The following is a 16,256-nucleotide window of genomic DNA, read 5'->3' on the forward strand; positions in this document are numbered from 1 at the left end:
GCATCCAGTTCTAGGCACCATGCTTTAAGAAAGATGTGGACAAATTAGAGTGTGTGTCCAGAGAAGAGCAACAAAACTGATAAAAGATTTAGAAAAGCTGACCTATGAGGAAAGGTTAAAAACTGGACAGGTTTCGTCTTGAGAAAAGAAGGCTGATGGGGGACCTGGTAAAAGTCTTAAAATATATTAAGGGTTGTTATAAAGAGGATGGTGATCGATTATTCTCCATGTCCACTGAAGGTAGGACAATAAATAATAGGCTTAATCTGCAGTAAGGGAGATTTAGGTTAGGTATTAGAAAAAACTTTCTAACTACAGTATAAGGATTGTTGAGGTTGTGGAATCTCCATCATTGAAGGATTTTCAGAACAGATTAGACAAACACCTGTCAGGGATGGTCTTGCCTCAGTGCAGGAGGCTGGACTAGATGACCTTTCAAGATCCCTTCCAGCACTACATTTCTATGATTAATCTATCACCAATGAGTGATGAGGTAACTTGGCTGAAATGGTGAGTCAATTAACTGTAGAAACCAAGCTAGCTCTTTAATGGGGTGTGGATCAGGAATGGAGTGTGTCAGAGACTCGGAGGTTAGGCCATAAAGTCATGGAACTGAAACAGATCTTGAGGGAAGGCAAAAGCAGAAAAGCAAATCAAGATCAGAACACTGACAGAGAAACTATGGTTTGATAAGGTTGGATTTTTGGGGGGAGTGGGATGTAAAGCAGCAAGGAGGAGTGGAAGGGGGTGAAGATAAGAACACATATGGAGGGCTGGAGAAGGGGAATGTGACAGAATATAGTCCTTTGTCCACACCCTATACTGTATTGTAATTATCTTTGTATGAAGTATGCCTTGTGAGGTATCATTTGAAAACTCACAATTCGCTGGTCATTATTATCCTGATAAAATATGTGTGGCAACATTGTATATGAAGATATAAGATTCCACTGTATGGCGTTATTAACACTTTCCAAACTGAGGTTGGCATACAGGTCTGTCTCAAACAAAGGAATATGTGCTCTGCTTCATTTGCGTTTAAGCAGTCAGAGTCATTGAGCGATCAGAAAGGTGAGGAAAACACAGCAGGGAACGTCCTTCTCCATAGACTCGGTCTCCTGAATCTCAGCTGGAAATGTTTTCAAGAATGAGATTAACACTATCAAAAAGAAAAGGAGTACTTGTGGCACCTTAGAGACTAACAAATTTATTTGAGCATAAGCTTTCGTGAGCTACAGCTCACTTCATCGGATGTCACGAAAGCTTATGCTCAAATAAATTTGTTAGTCTCTAAGGTGCCACAAGTACTCCTTTTCTTTTTGTGAATACAGACTAACATGGCTGCTACTCTGAAAACTATAAAAAAGAGGAACAAACGCCCCAAGCTTCCATGCTGGAGGCTGTTTGTGAGCAGTCAAACATTGTAAAGGGCATCCCAGGTTAGAGGGCATGGTGACACAGCTATTCGTTAGTCTGGATTGTACCCTGGATACGTCAGAGTCAGAACAAAATTCATCACCAGTTTGAAGAAGTGAGGCAACACTGGAATGTTTAGGGAGTGGACCTTGTCTGCCTCCTTAAGAGAGACCAGAAAAACAAACAAAAAAAAAGGAGCAAGAACACCACAGGAAAAGCAACAAGACAAAGATATAAGAGAAATAAAAAATACAAAAGATTACTATATACTGCTTTGGAATTGGTAAAAGTAAAATTCCAGGAGATTAGCTATATGGGGGCTTTACCACTATCGAAGACAAATGATGCAAAGGATTGAGGATGCTAATACACCAAGAAGCAAATCAGAAACATACAAGAAAACGCCACGAGAATATAAGCTGAAAATATTCATACAATGGGAATCAGTGATTGACTGGACCGTAAACTTAAAAGATTTGTGGAACTAAAAATATATCCTTCTTTTTGGTTCAGTGCATGATCCTACCAACTTCAGTACATCTGAAACTGCAAATATATGCAGACTGTGAGGACAGCAAACTCATAAGTGTGAATTGTTGTCAAGGGTGACACTCAATGTGAAGAAATTCTTGATTAAAGGAAGAATACTGGTTTCTCATTCCTGCTGTGGAAGCAGCAATCACAACACACAACAATCACTCTGACCAGTTAAAGAGAAGCACTGATGGCCCCTTTCTGATCACATGTCCAATCCTCTTCATCCCACAGTGGAGGACTCAGTTCAGGGCCTTGAAAATTGTGAGTATAAAAGTAGCACTCTGAGAAGGCCAATGAGAACTTCTGGGAGTGAGAAGAGAAGAAAACAATGGGGTAGGTTTTCCCAAGGGATTTCCTCTGAAAAGTATATTTATTTGCAAAGTTGCCTCAGATGCTAGGTACTTCATCAGATATCGAGGAAGACGAATGAAGTTTTAAGGCAAAATCATCCTACAATTCCCACAAACGTGAGTAAACCTCAAAGAGCCATAGAAGTAAAACCTTATGTCATGTGAGCTATCCAATTGACTATAAAGTTACTCATGTGAGGGCTGCAGGGTAAGTGACATAATTTGCAGTTTTAGTGGTTAAAAGGCAAGTAATCCAGAGAGATGCACCATAAGTATCTTTACAATAATGGCCTAAATTTCAGATCATCCGCATCTCCCACTGCATTGAATGGAAATGCAGATGTTCAGAACCTCTCAAAATCAGGTAACAAAGGAACTAGAATAACTCAGAAGGACACAGGGCCAGGAGCTAAGTGTTATTTTGTTGTTTTTTTCTAGCTGTAGCTGGAAAGCAAGATATCAAGATAGACAGGGATCAACTGAACTCTAGTTTATGTTGTCTTATCTAGTCACTGAACTCTGCTGATACAATATTAGGTAATGGGGATTCACACAGCCAGCACTAGCTGAACTGAAGTTCTCAAAAACAGAGGTAAAGCAGGGTGAATATTTTAAAATCTGCATCAGTACAGCATGCTCAGAGACAAGCTATCAATGAGGAAATAAAGCAGAAAGGGTATGCCTATTGGAAGAAAAGTCTGACAAATTAAGAAGTAGTGATATGATGGGCAGGGAATGAGAGGCATGCTCTCTTTACAGAATTGCAGAACTACAATTGTTCCACTTAGTTAGCCAGAGACAAACAGTGGCTGATCTATCAGCAGGTGGGGAGCTTAAAGAAGTGAAACTCCAGACCAAAACTGGTACTCCAGATCAAAAGTGAGGTCTTTACCTAAACCACCTTCCCAGACACATTGATACATTAAGATTTTAGTTAAAATAATGTAATAATAAACAAACAGTACTCACCCCGGCAACAAGCTAAACAAAAAAGGGAAAAAATTATATAGCATGTTTTTAAAACAATCCTAAAATCTCTTTAAAAAAAGAAAATGTGTACAGTCATGGATTGCACATCTATAATTTCACAGCATTCCCTGTGCATGCAAAACACTCACTGGTTTCAGTGGAAGTTGTTAGGTGCACAGGGAGTTCAGCTTCTGTCCCTGAATTTGCATTGCATGTTCTTATTGTAGATTTCTACGGTCCCTGGTTTCTAACAGCGTTTAGAGAAATAGATGTAACTCGGCAAATGATCCAAACTCCTGACTTTGTTTCGGCAAATTCCACGTTCGAGACACTTGACTGAAACATTCTAATGTGTTCCCAAATATTCTTTGCTTAGCCTAGCTCAGCTCAGCTGAACTTTCACTGAAGATCAAGATTAGTCACATGAGTAAGGGTCCATAATCTGTATTTAAGATTAAATTACATTATTTTATGTAAATCACTTACTTATCTTCCCTTCAGGGCACTCGGGGCACCTTCATTATTCCTACAGACACTAGCCCTTTCCAAGTGCCCCAAGCACCTAATTTCCATGAAGGCTATTTTATACACAACAAAGGGAACACAGATCCCTCTAACAGCTACTGCCATTTAAAACAAACAGTCTTATATTTCAAAAGAGGGTTTTTTGTTTGTTTCGTAATTTTTGAACTTTCAAAGGAAATCAGAGAAGCATGTTAGAAATGCTCATGCAGAGTTACCGACTGATTACTAGAATCAATAGATGTTTTCCAATTCACTTAGTACACGGTACAAACACAGCTAAAACAGCCTCATAAAAAGGATCTACTGTGAGCTAAAAATACTCTCCGAAATGAAGGTTGTTTACTTGTCAAGCAGTTACTCTCTTTTGCACGTAAATGGCCGTTGTGTGAAATTGAAAAATAAGTGGTCGGTAGAACTTTATTTTCTTTCCCTAAAATATCACTTCAAGTGCTGACCCTTTGGGTGAGGCAATTTTATAAAGCAAGATACAGTACTTACGGCTGTGTCTGCGCACATAGTCAATGAGTTCACATGGCTGCAGAACACAAACAAAACGAAGAGAAAGAAAGGAATTCTTAGCTGATGAAGTGCTTTATTTCTTAATGTATACTGAATGTAGAACATGCCAGAGATACATACGGGAAAAGGGTGCAGTCCCATTGTTCCTTTAGCGCCCTATAAGAACAAGATTGTAGATTACTAGATAATTTAAAGCTTTCAACTGCCTGGATAATTAAAATAATTCAACTGCGAGAATGTCTTGTACAACAGGACAATCATACCAGAACTTGACTGTACTGTATATTTTCTCTCTATTCATTTAATATGTATTGTGGTATGCTGGCAATTTAAGTTCCAGAATGGTGGGATCATGATACCCAAACAGAAACAGAACGAGTTAATTTTATTTTAATTGGGTTTGGGGAGAGAGAGAGAAGAATGAATAAATAGTTAATATATATGGGAATCCAAGTGTTCAGCACCTTTGAAAATCAGGTATAATGTTGTTGCCCTTAAGCATCAGTCCAATATATCTTTGTGTGACATTACTTGGGTATAAGCAGCAGTAATGATTACTAACAAAAAATAGATTTGAGTGGAGTCCAGGTTCAATTTCTGAGATGAGTGAAATCTCAGCTCACTTTTATTGGGATCTTTTAATTCCAGATTACAAAAAACTCTCTGAAAACAGCCATAAGCTGCAAACTTCAGACATGGTTAGAAAAGATTCCAAAAACCAGATATATGTTCCTAATTTTAAAAAAAATATTGCAACACATGGGTTGTTCTTTAATTGCCAGTTTTCAGGAGAGGCCCAAGGTCCAAATGAAAAAAAGGTTGCAACTACATTTTAAGTTCAATTAGGCATTTAAATACTTGTCTAGATTTGCATGCAAAATTAGATTTGGGCATCTAAATAATCATTTGCACATGCAAATACCTGATTTGTGCTCTCAGTTGTTGTAGAGTGAAAATTTAGACACACAATTACATGCATAGACTTTGGGTCTCTTTTTTCTGAAAATCTGACCCTAGAATTTTAGTTCAAAGTATTGTAACATAATTTGATATACAAACAAACACACAAACTTATTGTCATATTGCTGGTGAAAATACAGAATTAGCATTTTCAAAGTGACATAACCAAGCAGCTTACAAGATACTTACCTCCAGCACCCCAAAATGTGAGTGTATTAATGATTTAGACTATTGAACGCATACTGTAGCCTGAGACAGGGAGAAAAAATCACCTATCCTCACCTTCAAATTTAAAGGGAGTACCTTTTCATGCAAATAAAATTACATGCACTTAATGTGGTCAATTCATACCCTGGGTCCCAGAGGTCCCCTGTCTCCTGGAATTCCCTTCTCACCAGGATAACCTGCAACACCCTGGAAACATTGGCATAAATTAGACAGACAGACAATCTACAAATGATATATACAGCAGTTACGATACTATTGCTTACTTCTCTACTCTAGGGCCCAGATCTCCATTTTATTAATGCCAGTTTTACATGAGTTTAACTCCATTCTATTCCATGGATATACTCCTGATTTATAGCTTGGTGAGAAGAGAATCAGGCCCTGTATATTTTCACATATAACGATCCTTAAAAGAAGAAAAATAGGACGGCAGCATACTATTACTTTTCTTTGGGTGGTTCAGCTGAATGCTGGCAACGTTTACTGTACAGTGACTCTGGAGATGGGGATTTTGCTCCCACCTCTACTATGGACTCTGTGTGTAACCTTGGGAAAGTCACTTAACTTCTCTGTGACTCAGTTTCCTCATGGTAAAATGGGAACAACACCACTTGCCTGCCTGCCTACACCTCACAAAGACACTGAGGCTAAATTCATTCAGATTGGTAAAGTGCTTTGATATTTTTGGATAGGAGGTGCTACATAAGTGTCCCACTCCTTCGATCCCTAGTTATGCACCCCTAACCAATTTCAGCCATCCCTGACACAACCTCTGCACCAGGGGGGCGAGTGCAGCGAAAGTAAAGCCAGCTATGCTGGTCCAAGGTTCTCCTCCCATGCTGGCACACCATTTGAACACCATTTTAAGGTCATATTGCACAGCTCCAGCAGTGGACAGTGACCTTAGCATGACCAAGGACCTGGCCCTTGGCAAGGGAACTGACTACCTCAGAAAAGCTTCTTCTGGCCCAGACGTGAGGGTGCTACCAATTAAACTACCTTAGCACAACGTATACATTTATAACCCCAATGGCATGCTGCCTCTCCTGGTTTATTAATGTCTGTTGGAAAAATTTTCATAAGGCTCTAAGTTCTTCGGGAGTATAAAGGTTTCACTGACTTTCAATGGGACTGAGGTTCCTAAATCACTCAGATGCTTTTGAAAATTTTACCCTGTGTTAGAAATTAATGGATAATGGGCACCATACCACGTATAATATCTAATCAATAACATTTTACATGTACCAAAAAAAAAAAATTTGGCTCCCATTGAAGTTAAAGGCAAAAGTCTCTGATTTCAGAGGGAGCAAGATCAGGCTGAAGTGCGGGTGGGGGGTGGGAGAAACAGGTCAGAGTGTGATAACTACAAAAACAAGAGTTGAAAAAGGTGAGTAGTTTGCATGGCTAACTTATAATACAAACTACTACTATGACTTTGCCCTTCCTTTGTCAGAGGAGCTAAAAACACAGTTAAACAGGAAACAATTACTACAAAAGAAATGTTTTGTTTACGTTGGCCTATTAAAAGAAGAAGACTTGGCCATCTATCAGACTCTTTCAAACTAGTAACTCTGAAGTAACTCATTTATAATTACAATTTAAAATATAAAAATCACTTATATGAGCTCTAGCAACTCTGAAAAAATTAAACTTACTATTCATAAGGAGCATAATATAATAAGAAATGTTAAAGTCTCATCCAGTAAAAACAGCAACAAAATATGCCCCAGCCCACTCTGCCACCTTCCCCATAACATCAGCCCTCTACAGGATTTCTATAAAATAATTAGACGTTGTGTTTCCCTGATTTGGAGCCTGCTCTGTGCTACACCAGTCTTCCAGTGTAAATTATTCAGGTTGCCATTGATCATAAGAACAAAAGAATGGCCACACTGGGTCAGTCCAGTGGTCCATCTAGCCAGTACTGGGTCTTCTGGCAGTGGCCAATGCCAGGTGTCCCAGAGGGAATGAACAGAACAGGTAATCATCAAGTGATTCATCCTGTCACCCATTCCCAGTTTTTGGCAAATAGGGGCTAGGGACACCATTCCTGCCCATCCTCGCTAATAGCCATTGATGGACCTATCCTCTATGAACTTATCTAGTTCTAGGTCCAAAGACAAACAAGGTGGGCGAGGTAATATCTTTTATTGAACCAACTTCTCTTGGAGAGAGACAAGCTTTCAGGCCACACAGAGCTCTTCTTCAGGTCTGGGAAAGGTACTCCCAGTGTCACAGCAAAAGGCAAGGTGGAACAGATTGTTCAGCATAAGTAGTTAGCATATATTGTAAGGGACCATTCAAGGTAGTGGCCCATTGCACTGGTCTGAAGAGACAGACATGGTATCCAGCTATAGGCCACTGGAGGCCACCTCTTGCACTAGGTTGATCTTCCATAGCTGGCTACACCAGTTTTAGACGTGCTAGTGGTGTACAAAGCAACTGCAACAGAGTGCGGGATCTGGACTATTGTGCTTACAATAGCTGTGATATACATACATTCAGCAGGTTAAAAGATATCCATTTAAAACAGATTTCTGTCAGCTGGGCAGGTAAAATGACATGTGATTTCTGCATTCACAACAAGCCAATCTCAAGACAAATCAATATTCATAAAAGGGTACTTGCCATTTTTCCTCTGATTCCTTTTGGTCCAAGTTCTCCTGGAACTCCCTTTTCTCCAATTTCACCCTAATTAATTGGATACAGCAAAACTGAAAATGGCTATTCAGTAAAACAAAAATGTTAATAACTCAAGAAATGGTTCTTGCTGTTTATTCTTCCATTCATATATCTCGCTTTTAAGAGCACAAAGACTGATATGAAATAGGTATATACAAAAATATATACAAGTAGTGTTGTGTGTGGTGTCTCACCCCCACCCCGCAAATGTGATCTATGCCATCATGTGCCAGCAATGCCCCTCTGCCATGTACATTGGTCAAACTGGACAGTCTCTACGTAAAAGAATAAATGGACACCAATCAGACGTCAAGAATTATAACATTCATAAACCAGGTTTTCAGAGTAACAGCCATGTTAGTCTGTATTCGCAAAAAGAAAAGGAGGACTTGTGGCACCTTAGAGACTAACCAATTTGTTTGAGCATGAGCTTTCGTGTAGCTCACGAAAGCTCATGCTCAAATAAATTGGTTAGTCTCTAAGGTGCCACAAGTCCTCCTTTTCTTTATTCATAAACCAGTCGGAGAACACTTCAATCTCTCTGGTCACACAATCACAGACATGAAGGTCGCTATCTTAAAACAAAAAAACTTCAAATCCAGACTCCAGCGAGAAACTGCTGAATTGGAATTCATTTGCAAATTGGATACTATTAATTTAGGCTTAAATAGAGACTGGGAGTGGCTAAGTCATTATGCAAGGTAGCCTATTTCCCCTTGTTTTTTCCTACCCCCCCCCCCAGACGTTCTGGTTAAACTTGGATTTAAACTTGGAGAGTGGTCAGTTTGGATGAGCTATTGCCAGCAGGAGAGTGAGTTTGTGTGTGTGTGTGTGTCCCCGGGAAAAAAAAGAAAAAAAAAAAAGGGGAGTGGGGTGGGGTGAGAGCCTGGATTTGTGCTGGACATGGCCCACCTTGATTATCATGCACATTGTGTAGAGAGTTGTCACTTTGGATGGGCTATTACTAGCAGGAGAGTGAGTTTGTGTGTGTGGGGGGGTGGAGGGTGAGAAAACCTGGATTTGTGCTGGAAATGGCCCACCTTGATTACCATGCACATTGTAGGGAGAGTGGTCACTTTGGATGAGCTATTACCAGCAGGATAGTGAGTTTGTGTGTGTGTTTTTTGGACGGGGGTGAGGGGGTGAGAGAACCTGGATTTGTGCAGGAAATGGCCCACCTTGATTATCATGCACATTGTGTAGAGAGTTGTCACTTTGGATGGGCTATTACTAGCAGGAGAGTGAGTTTGTGTGTGTGGGGGGGTGGAGGGTGAGAAAACCTGGATTTGTGCTGGAAATGGCCCAACTTGATGATCACTTTAAATAAGCTATTACCAGCAGGACAGTGGGATGGGAGGAGGTATTGTTTTATGATCTCTGTGTGTATATAAAGTCTGCTGCAGTTTCCACGGTATGCATCCGATGAAGTGAGCTGTAGCTCACAAAAGCTCATGCTCAAATAAATTGGTTAGTCTCTAAGGCGCCACAAGTACTCCTTTTCTTTTTTCAGAAAATGCACATTTTGCTGAGTCAGTGGGGAATATTTAAGTTCTTATTCTTTCCATGTGAAGTGCTAGTCTATTTAGTATGCTAACACTCTACCGCTGATTATTTTTGTTAACATATAATGTTTTGTTCCTAAACACTGACCCTCCACACCCAACCCCTGCCCTATCTTCCACCCCAAATACCAGCTCCATAACTTGGAAGGATTAGATTTTTATATGTAAATGTCAATTTCTCTGTACATACATAAACTGATTTAAAAAATATTTCCATCAACAATAACAGAAATGTACAGATAGGCAAAGAAAGAAAAATGCTGCTTAAGAACTTATTAGGGACTTCTCAGTATTGGGATGCAGACCTCTGCACACATTCCCCATATCCTATCATAGCCCCTGTGCAGTGAAACCTTATTGGTCTGGTTGTGGTCAAAGCCTCTGTGCCTGCAGAAAAGCAAGGGGAGATGTGCTCCTAACTTATTTGCTTTGGAAATATATTGATTTTTAGAGATTGACCCAAACTAAAAGTCTGAATCTGAAACATGTCTGAACTTTGAGGAGACAAGTTCACAATCCAAACCCAGATACGATCCAAAATTTCACAGCTGGTCTGTATCTCTACTATGGGCTGAACCAAAACCTGAGATCCTGTTTTGAATTTTTCAGCTCAGGCCCTTCTATAACTTAATTGGATGTTGGCCCAATACCGTCTTTATTTTAGTTAAGTTTTAATTAAATGAAGCAACTGATCCATATTGCATATTTTTACTGTATAAGAGTCATAGAGGAGATGTAAGAACTTTATCTTTTTTAACATTATTTTTCATTGGTACTTCCCCTGAAACTCTATTTTGCACTGCTAAAATTAAAAAGAAGATATCAAAATGCTCTTTGTGCCAGGTTGGCATCTACCTGTGAGAAAGTTTATAAAGTACAACATACCATGCTGAATATTTTACTGTGTTAATTCCCAGTTGTGCAAGATTATTGGTGTAGACCAAATATCTCCTTACTATATTTAGACTCCCAGCACCAGGCACTCAGCCCTCTCCTGGCTACTTTGAGCAGCTCAAAGAGAGCCTACTAGCTGGAGAGCTATCCTAATAGGGCTGCAAAAAGAACAGGAGTACTTGTGGCACCTTAGAGACTAACAAATTTATTTGAGCATAAGCTTTCGTGGGCTAAAACCCACCTCATCAGATGCATGCAGTGGAAAATACAGTAGGAAGATTATATACATATATACACACACACACACAGAGAACATGAAACAATGGGTGTTATCATACACACTATAATGAGAGTGATCAGTTAAGATGACCAGCAGGAGGAGGTGGGGGAAGAGGAAAAAAAAAAACATCTTTTGTAGTGATAATCAAGGTGGGCCATTTCTAGCAGTTGACAAGAACGTGTGAGGAAAAGTGGGGGGGGGGGGAAATAAACATGGGGAAATAGTTTTACTTTGTGCAATAACACATCCACTCCCAGTCTTTATTCAAGCCTAATTTAATGGTGTCCAGTTTGCAAATTAATTCCAATTCAGCAGTCTGTCGTTGGAGTGTTTTTTTTATTTTTTATTGTTGTAATATTGCGACTTTTAGGTCTGTAATCGAGTGACCAGGGAGATTGAAGTATTCTCCGACTGGTTTTTGAATGTTATAATTCTTGACATCTGATTTGCATCCATTTATTCTTTTATGTAGATACTGTCTGGTTTGGCCAATGTACATGGCAGAGGGGCACTGTTGGCACATGATGGCATATATCACATTGGTAGAACGCCACTAGCAGTCACTTTCAGCCCCCAACTAAAACCTCTTCAGCACATCATCAGGGATCTACAACCTATCCTGAAGGATGATCCATCACTCTCACAAATCTTGGGAGACAGGCCAGTCCTTGCTTACAGACAGCCCCCCAACCGGAAGCAAATACTCACCAGCAACCACACGGCACACAACAAAAACACTAACCCAGGAACCTATCCTTGCAACAAAGCCCATTGCCAACTGCATCCACATATCTATTCAGGGGACACCATCATAGGACCTAATCACATCAGCCACACTATCAGAGGCTCTTTCACCTGCACATCTATCAATGTGATATATGCCATCATGCGCTAGCAATGCCCCTCTGTCACGTACATTGGCCAAACTGGAAATGGCCCATCTTGATTATCTACAAAAGGTTTTTTTTCCCCCTCTCCTGCTGGTAATAGCTCACCTTAACTGATCACTCTTGTTATAGTGTGTATGATAGCACCCACTGTTTCATGTTCTCTCTGTGTGTATATCTATCTACCTTCCTACCGTATTTTCCACGGTATGCATCCAATGAAGTGAGCTGTAGCTCACGAAAGTTTATGCTCAAATAAATTTGTTAGTCTCTAAGGTGCCACAAGTACTCCTGTTCTTTTTGCGGATACAGACTAACACGGCTGCTACTCTGAAACCTAATAGGGCTGGTGGACGATAACCCTAGTGCAGGAGAATCCCCTGGTGGTATAAAGTGGAAGTAACTGGCAATGTATCAGCTACTTCCCTCAGGATAGAGTGTTTGTCAGGGGAGAGCTAGATGTAAAGTGGATTATGGTCATGTTCTGGTGATCTCTGTCTGAGGAGATTATTCCTGTAAGTGCAGCAGAGGATGAAACAATCTGGCACCACTGAAGTCAACGGGAGCAGGATTGAGATTTTAGAGTAGCTCTTAGCCTGCTCCTAGTTACTTTCAGGTACAACTGATCAGAAGAGTACGAAGGTGGCATAGAGTCTTTCCTCACCCTGATTCAACTCTAGAGCAAATAAAATATCAACAGAAACACATTCTGCAGTGAAAACAAAAGAATGGAAGAAACAACTTGTCTTTTTACCTTAAAGTGACTAGTTAGAAAGAATACATGGGGAAACTGTAGGCCTGGTTTTATATATTCTCCCTCAAAGAAGCTGTGTCAGCAGTACATGACTTTTGGGTGTTTGGTTTTACAGTTGTAAAGCATTGCTAATAGTTAAGGATGAGCATGTCAGACTTGCTTTTAGGGCTGACATTTAAAAAAAACTAGAGCCTTTTAATGTGTCAAAATGGGTAATTTCTCCCCAAAATGGGTAATTTTGATAATATAATCAGTCGTGTACTACTATACATTATTTTTTCAACCTGTAATTTGTGTGTAATTCAGGAGATGAGGCAATGAATTTAGTTGGTCTATACGTACACACCAGCATATTTTCACCATCACTTACGCAACACATTGATGTCATACTTCATATGTAATGCACAGCACAAAAGTCTAGTTAATAGTGTATTTTTCATACACATAGCTTCAGTAGACTATGTATATCACACACAGATTCATATACAACACTACAAGACAAAACGCAAAAGTGCATCTAAGGCTGTGCAAGATATTATCTGGGGATTTTTTCCTGGCACTTTGTTTGGATAACTGTGCTTTGTAACTGCTGACACTATCGGCTACCTGCTCCACGTTACTGACAGGAAGAAGTGGGACACATACTCCTAAACTGGCAGGCACAACACATAGCTATTCCTATATTTAGAGGCTGTTTCAGCACATCTCTAAATGTAAGATTTGACTCCACCAACAACCTCAGAAATGACACACAATAATTAAAAAGTGATAAATTAAAAAACTGTTAAAAATTTCCAAGCAATAAGGTGATCAGACAAGAATTTTTTTTTAGTCCTTTAGTATCATAAGTAATTTCAGTTGTTGACATATAAATCAGGACTTTCTTCCCATGAAACATCAAGAACGTTTTTTTTTATTCTACCACTGAAACTTATTTCCATCCTTAAAGTCTCCACTCTGTTATCTTGATTTTATGCCAACATAACTGTTAACTGCAGCAGAGTTGTGTTGGTGCAAAAGTAGTGTAATGGAGCGGAGACTCAAGTCTGCTGATCAGAAAGCTACAACATAAAGGTGAAGCACAATACCTTCAGTCCAATATCTCCGGGGAATCCTTCTTGTCCCTGTTATTTACAGTAAATAAGGTAAAATTATCACCACATTGATATTTCTACTCAGTTTTTTCTATATTTGACTTTTCAGAATCAGACACAACTCAATAATAAACAGTGAAACTAGCAATGTGCTGGAAAACAGTATTATTATTGCTATCTATTATTTTTTGAGGTGTAACATGGATTGTACAAAATGCAGAAGACGGCACAGCCCGATGCAAGAATCTTATAGATTAAGCTGAATGATACAATTGATGCATAAAGGGCCAGATCCAACTCCTGTTAGAGTCAATGAAAAGACTGCCATTGATTTTAATGGGGGTTGGATTGCACCCAAAATACATCTGCAGACCAGGAAGTTTAGAGCCCAATCCTGCAATGTGCTGGTTACCCTAAATTCCCAATGGAAGCACCTTTCTGGATTAAGTCCTTAGAACATATGAAGTATTGGGGCAGGCGGGGGGGGGGAAGCAAGAGGTACAGTAGGGGTGTGACAGCATGTTACTAAAGTGGGATGGGCTTGCCAGAAGGAGTTTAAAAAGGTGAGGTTTGCATTAATAGGGTTAACAGAAATGGATGAAGAAGTTCAGGGAGTCTGGCAGTAGTTACCCAGGACAAAGACAAAAAGTTTTTGAAAAGCGTTCTGTTCTCCCTTATTATACTCAGACATATATCATTTAAAATTTAAATAAAGCAGCACTGTACTTTACAGGGCTATTCATGTGCTCCTCATTGCATTGATAAATTAAAAGGAAGTGACTACGTAAAGATGAAATACTCCAGGATAGCTTTACTAGTCTTTCCTAAATACAGACAGGAACTGTACAGTGAACAGGCACTGGCTAAGCTGTCAGGCACCTGTGACTGACAGAAAGATTTGATATTTCAAAATATTAGACCTCACAGTTCAAAGTAGAGGGGAATCAATACTGGAAGCATTTTTTGGAGTAAATTAGAACTATTCTCTGATTAGTTTTAGTGCGGCAGAATTTTTTCTCTCATTTCAAAAGAGGTTTTCTAAATAATGATAGTAAATGTAAATGTGAACTTTTTTAACCGTAAAATGCATCTAAACTATATAAAATGTGTCTACAGAAGGGTATATAAATCTGATTCTGTCCTTCTCCTGCACTCTTCATGTGTTGCTTGTCTTTTTAAACTGGAAGCCCTTCAGGGCAGGAACAATATCTTCCTGAGTGTGGACAGCATTAAAATATTGTTACAACAACACAACAACATTAAAATAATGCTCCAGTAAATAATTAGGGTTATTACTACTGTTATATTTTTATCTTTTACTCTAATTTTAAGAGAGTTTATAACTTATTTTCTAATGTTTATATGTTGCCACAGGTACACAGGGCAATTGATGGACAAATAAAAACAACAATCCCCCCTCCCACAATGACATTACAACTTATGGCCCTAATCTTGCAATGTGATCCATCTGGTGGATTTTTATGCATCCCCCCTGTGAAGTCAATAGGTGCAGGAGTCTGCCTGTCTCGATCAGCTTGCAGGGTTTACAGTCAGAGATGATAATGAAAGGACTTTTTTCCCCTGCAGTTTTCACTCTCACTAAAATAATATAAAAACAAGTTAAGAGTTTCCATTTATTTTTCCTTTTTCATGTTTACCTTCGCTCCTTTCTTTCCTGGTCCACCATATCCCGTAGCACCATCTTCTCCCTGTGAATAGACAATTATTATTAAATCATCTGCTTTTCCTGTCTGTGCTTTACTCCGGCTATTAATGTCTATATTAATTCTAAGTGTTTGTGTAGCAACCCAAATGTCAGGAGGACAGAGAGAAGTGACAGGATTGGCAATTTATAAATTAAGGACTAGATTTTGGCCACACACGGCACATGGAGAGAATAAAACACAAACCTGCATTCCCCGTTGACCTGGTGGCCCTCTCTGTCCTCTCTCTCCAGGATCACCATATTCTCCCTGTTAAATGCAATTAATGCGATCTCAGACTTGTAAGTAATATCTTTTAAACCCACAGAGCCTGATTAATCTTTCTAGCCAACTGATTTTAAGAATACTGGAGAAGCTACAATCAAAAGGTTTAATAAATATAAACAGTAAATCTCACTTAAATTACTTATGATTAAGGCTGCATGTCTGTCATGGAAGTCACAGATACCACGACTTTCCGTGACCACTGTGACTTCTGCAGTAGACTGTGTGGCTGGCTCAGGGGCTACCCGAGCCAGGCAGCCCCTGAGCCAGCAGCAGCATCTTGGCTTGTGGGAAGGGGCTCAGAGCTGGGGCAGAGGTTTGTGGTGCAGGGCGGCGCTTACCTCAGTGTGGGGGCGGGGGGCTCCCTGGCTCGCACTGGCATGTCCCTGCAGCTTCTAGGCAGAGGGACCAGGGGGCTCCGCACACTGCCCGTGCCCACAGGCACTGCCCCAGCAGCTCCCATTGGCTGCGGTTCCCAGCCAATGGGAGCTGTGGAGCCAGCGCTTGTGGTGGGAGCAGCGCACGGAGCCCACTTGGATGCCCCTCCCCCTTGGAGCTGCAGGGACATGCTGGTCAGAGCCGGGTAGGGAGCCTGAAGCCTGGCCAACCCT

At 40.1% G+C, this 16,256-nt stretch overlaps 1 protein-coding gene across 1 annotated transcript in view; it reads right to left on the minus strand.

Moving 5' to 3' along the window:
• Window positions 1–16,256, minus strand: part of COL6A6 (collagen type VI alpha 6 chain) — a 110,004-nt gene that overhangs the window by 29,156 nt on the left and 64,592 nt on the right. The window contains exons 25-32 of the mRNA XM_073333281.2: window positions 15,568–15,630; window positions 15,316–15,366; window positions 13,652–13,687; window positions 8,133–8,195; window positions 5,628–5,690; window positions 4,437–4,472; window positions 4,296–4,332; window positions 3,273–3,284 (exon numbers count right to left, since the gene is read on the minus strand). Of these exons, the coding sequence (XP_073189382.2) occupies window positions 3,273–3,284; window positions 4,296–4,332; window positions 4,437–4,472; window positions 5,628–5,690; window positions 8,133–8,195; window positions 13,652–13,687; window positions 15,316–15,366; window positions 15,568–15,630 (361 nt within the window). The remainder of the gene's footprint in view (window positions 1–3,272; window positions 3,285–4,295; window positions 4,333–4,436; window positions 4,473–5,627; window positions 5,691–8,132; window positions 8,196–13,651; window positions 13,688–15,315; window positions 15,367–15,567; window positions 15,631–16,256) is intronic.

This window comes from Lepidochelys kempii, chromosome 2 (assembly GCF_965140285.1).
Source record: "Lepidochelys kempii isolate rLepKem1 chromosome 2, rLepKem1.hap1, whole genome shotgun sequence".
Lineage (NCBI taxonomy): Eukaryota > Metazoa > Chordata > Testudines > Cheloniidae > Lepidochelys > Lepidochelys kempii.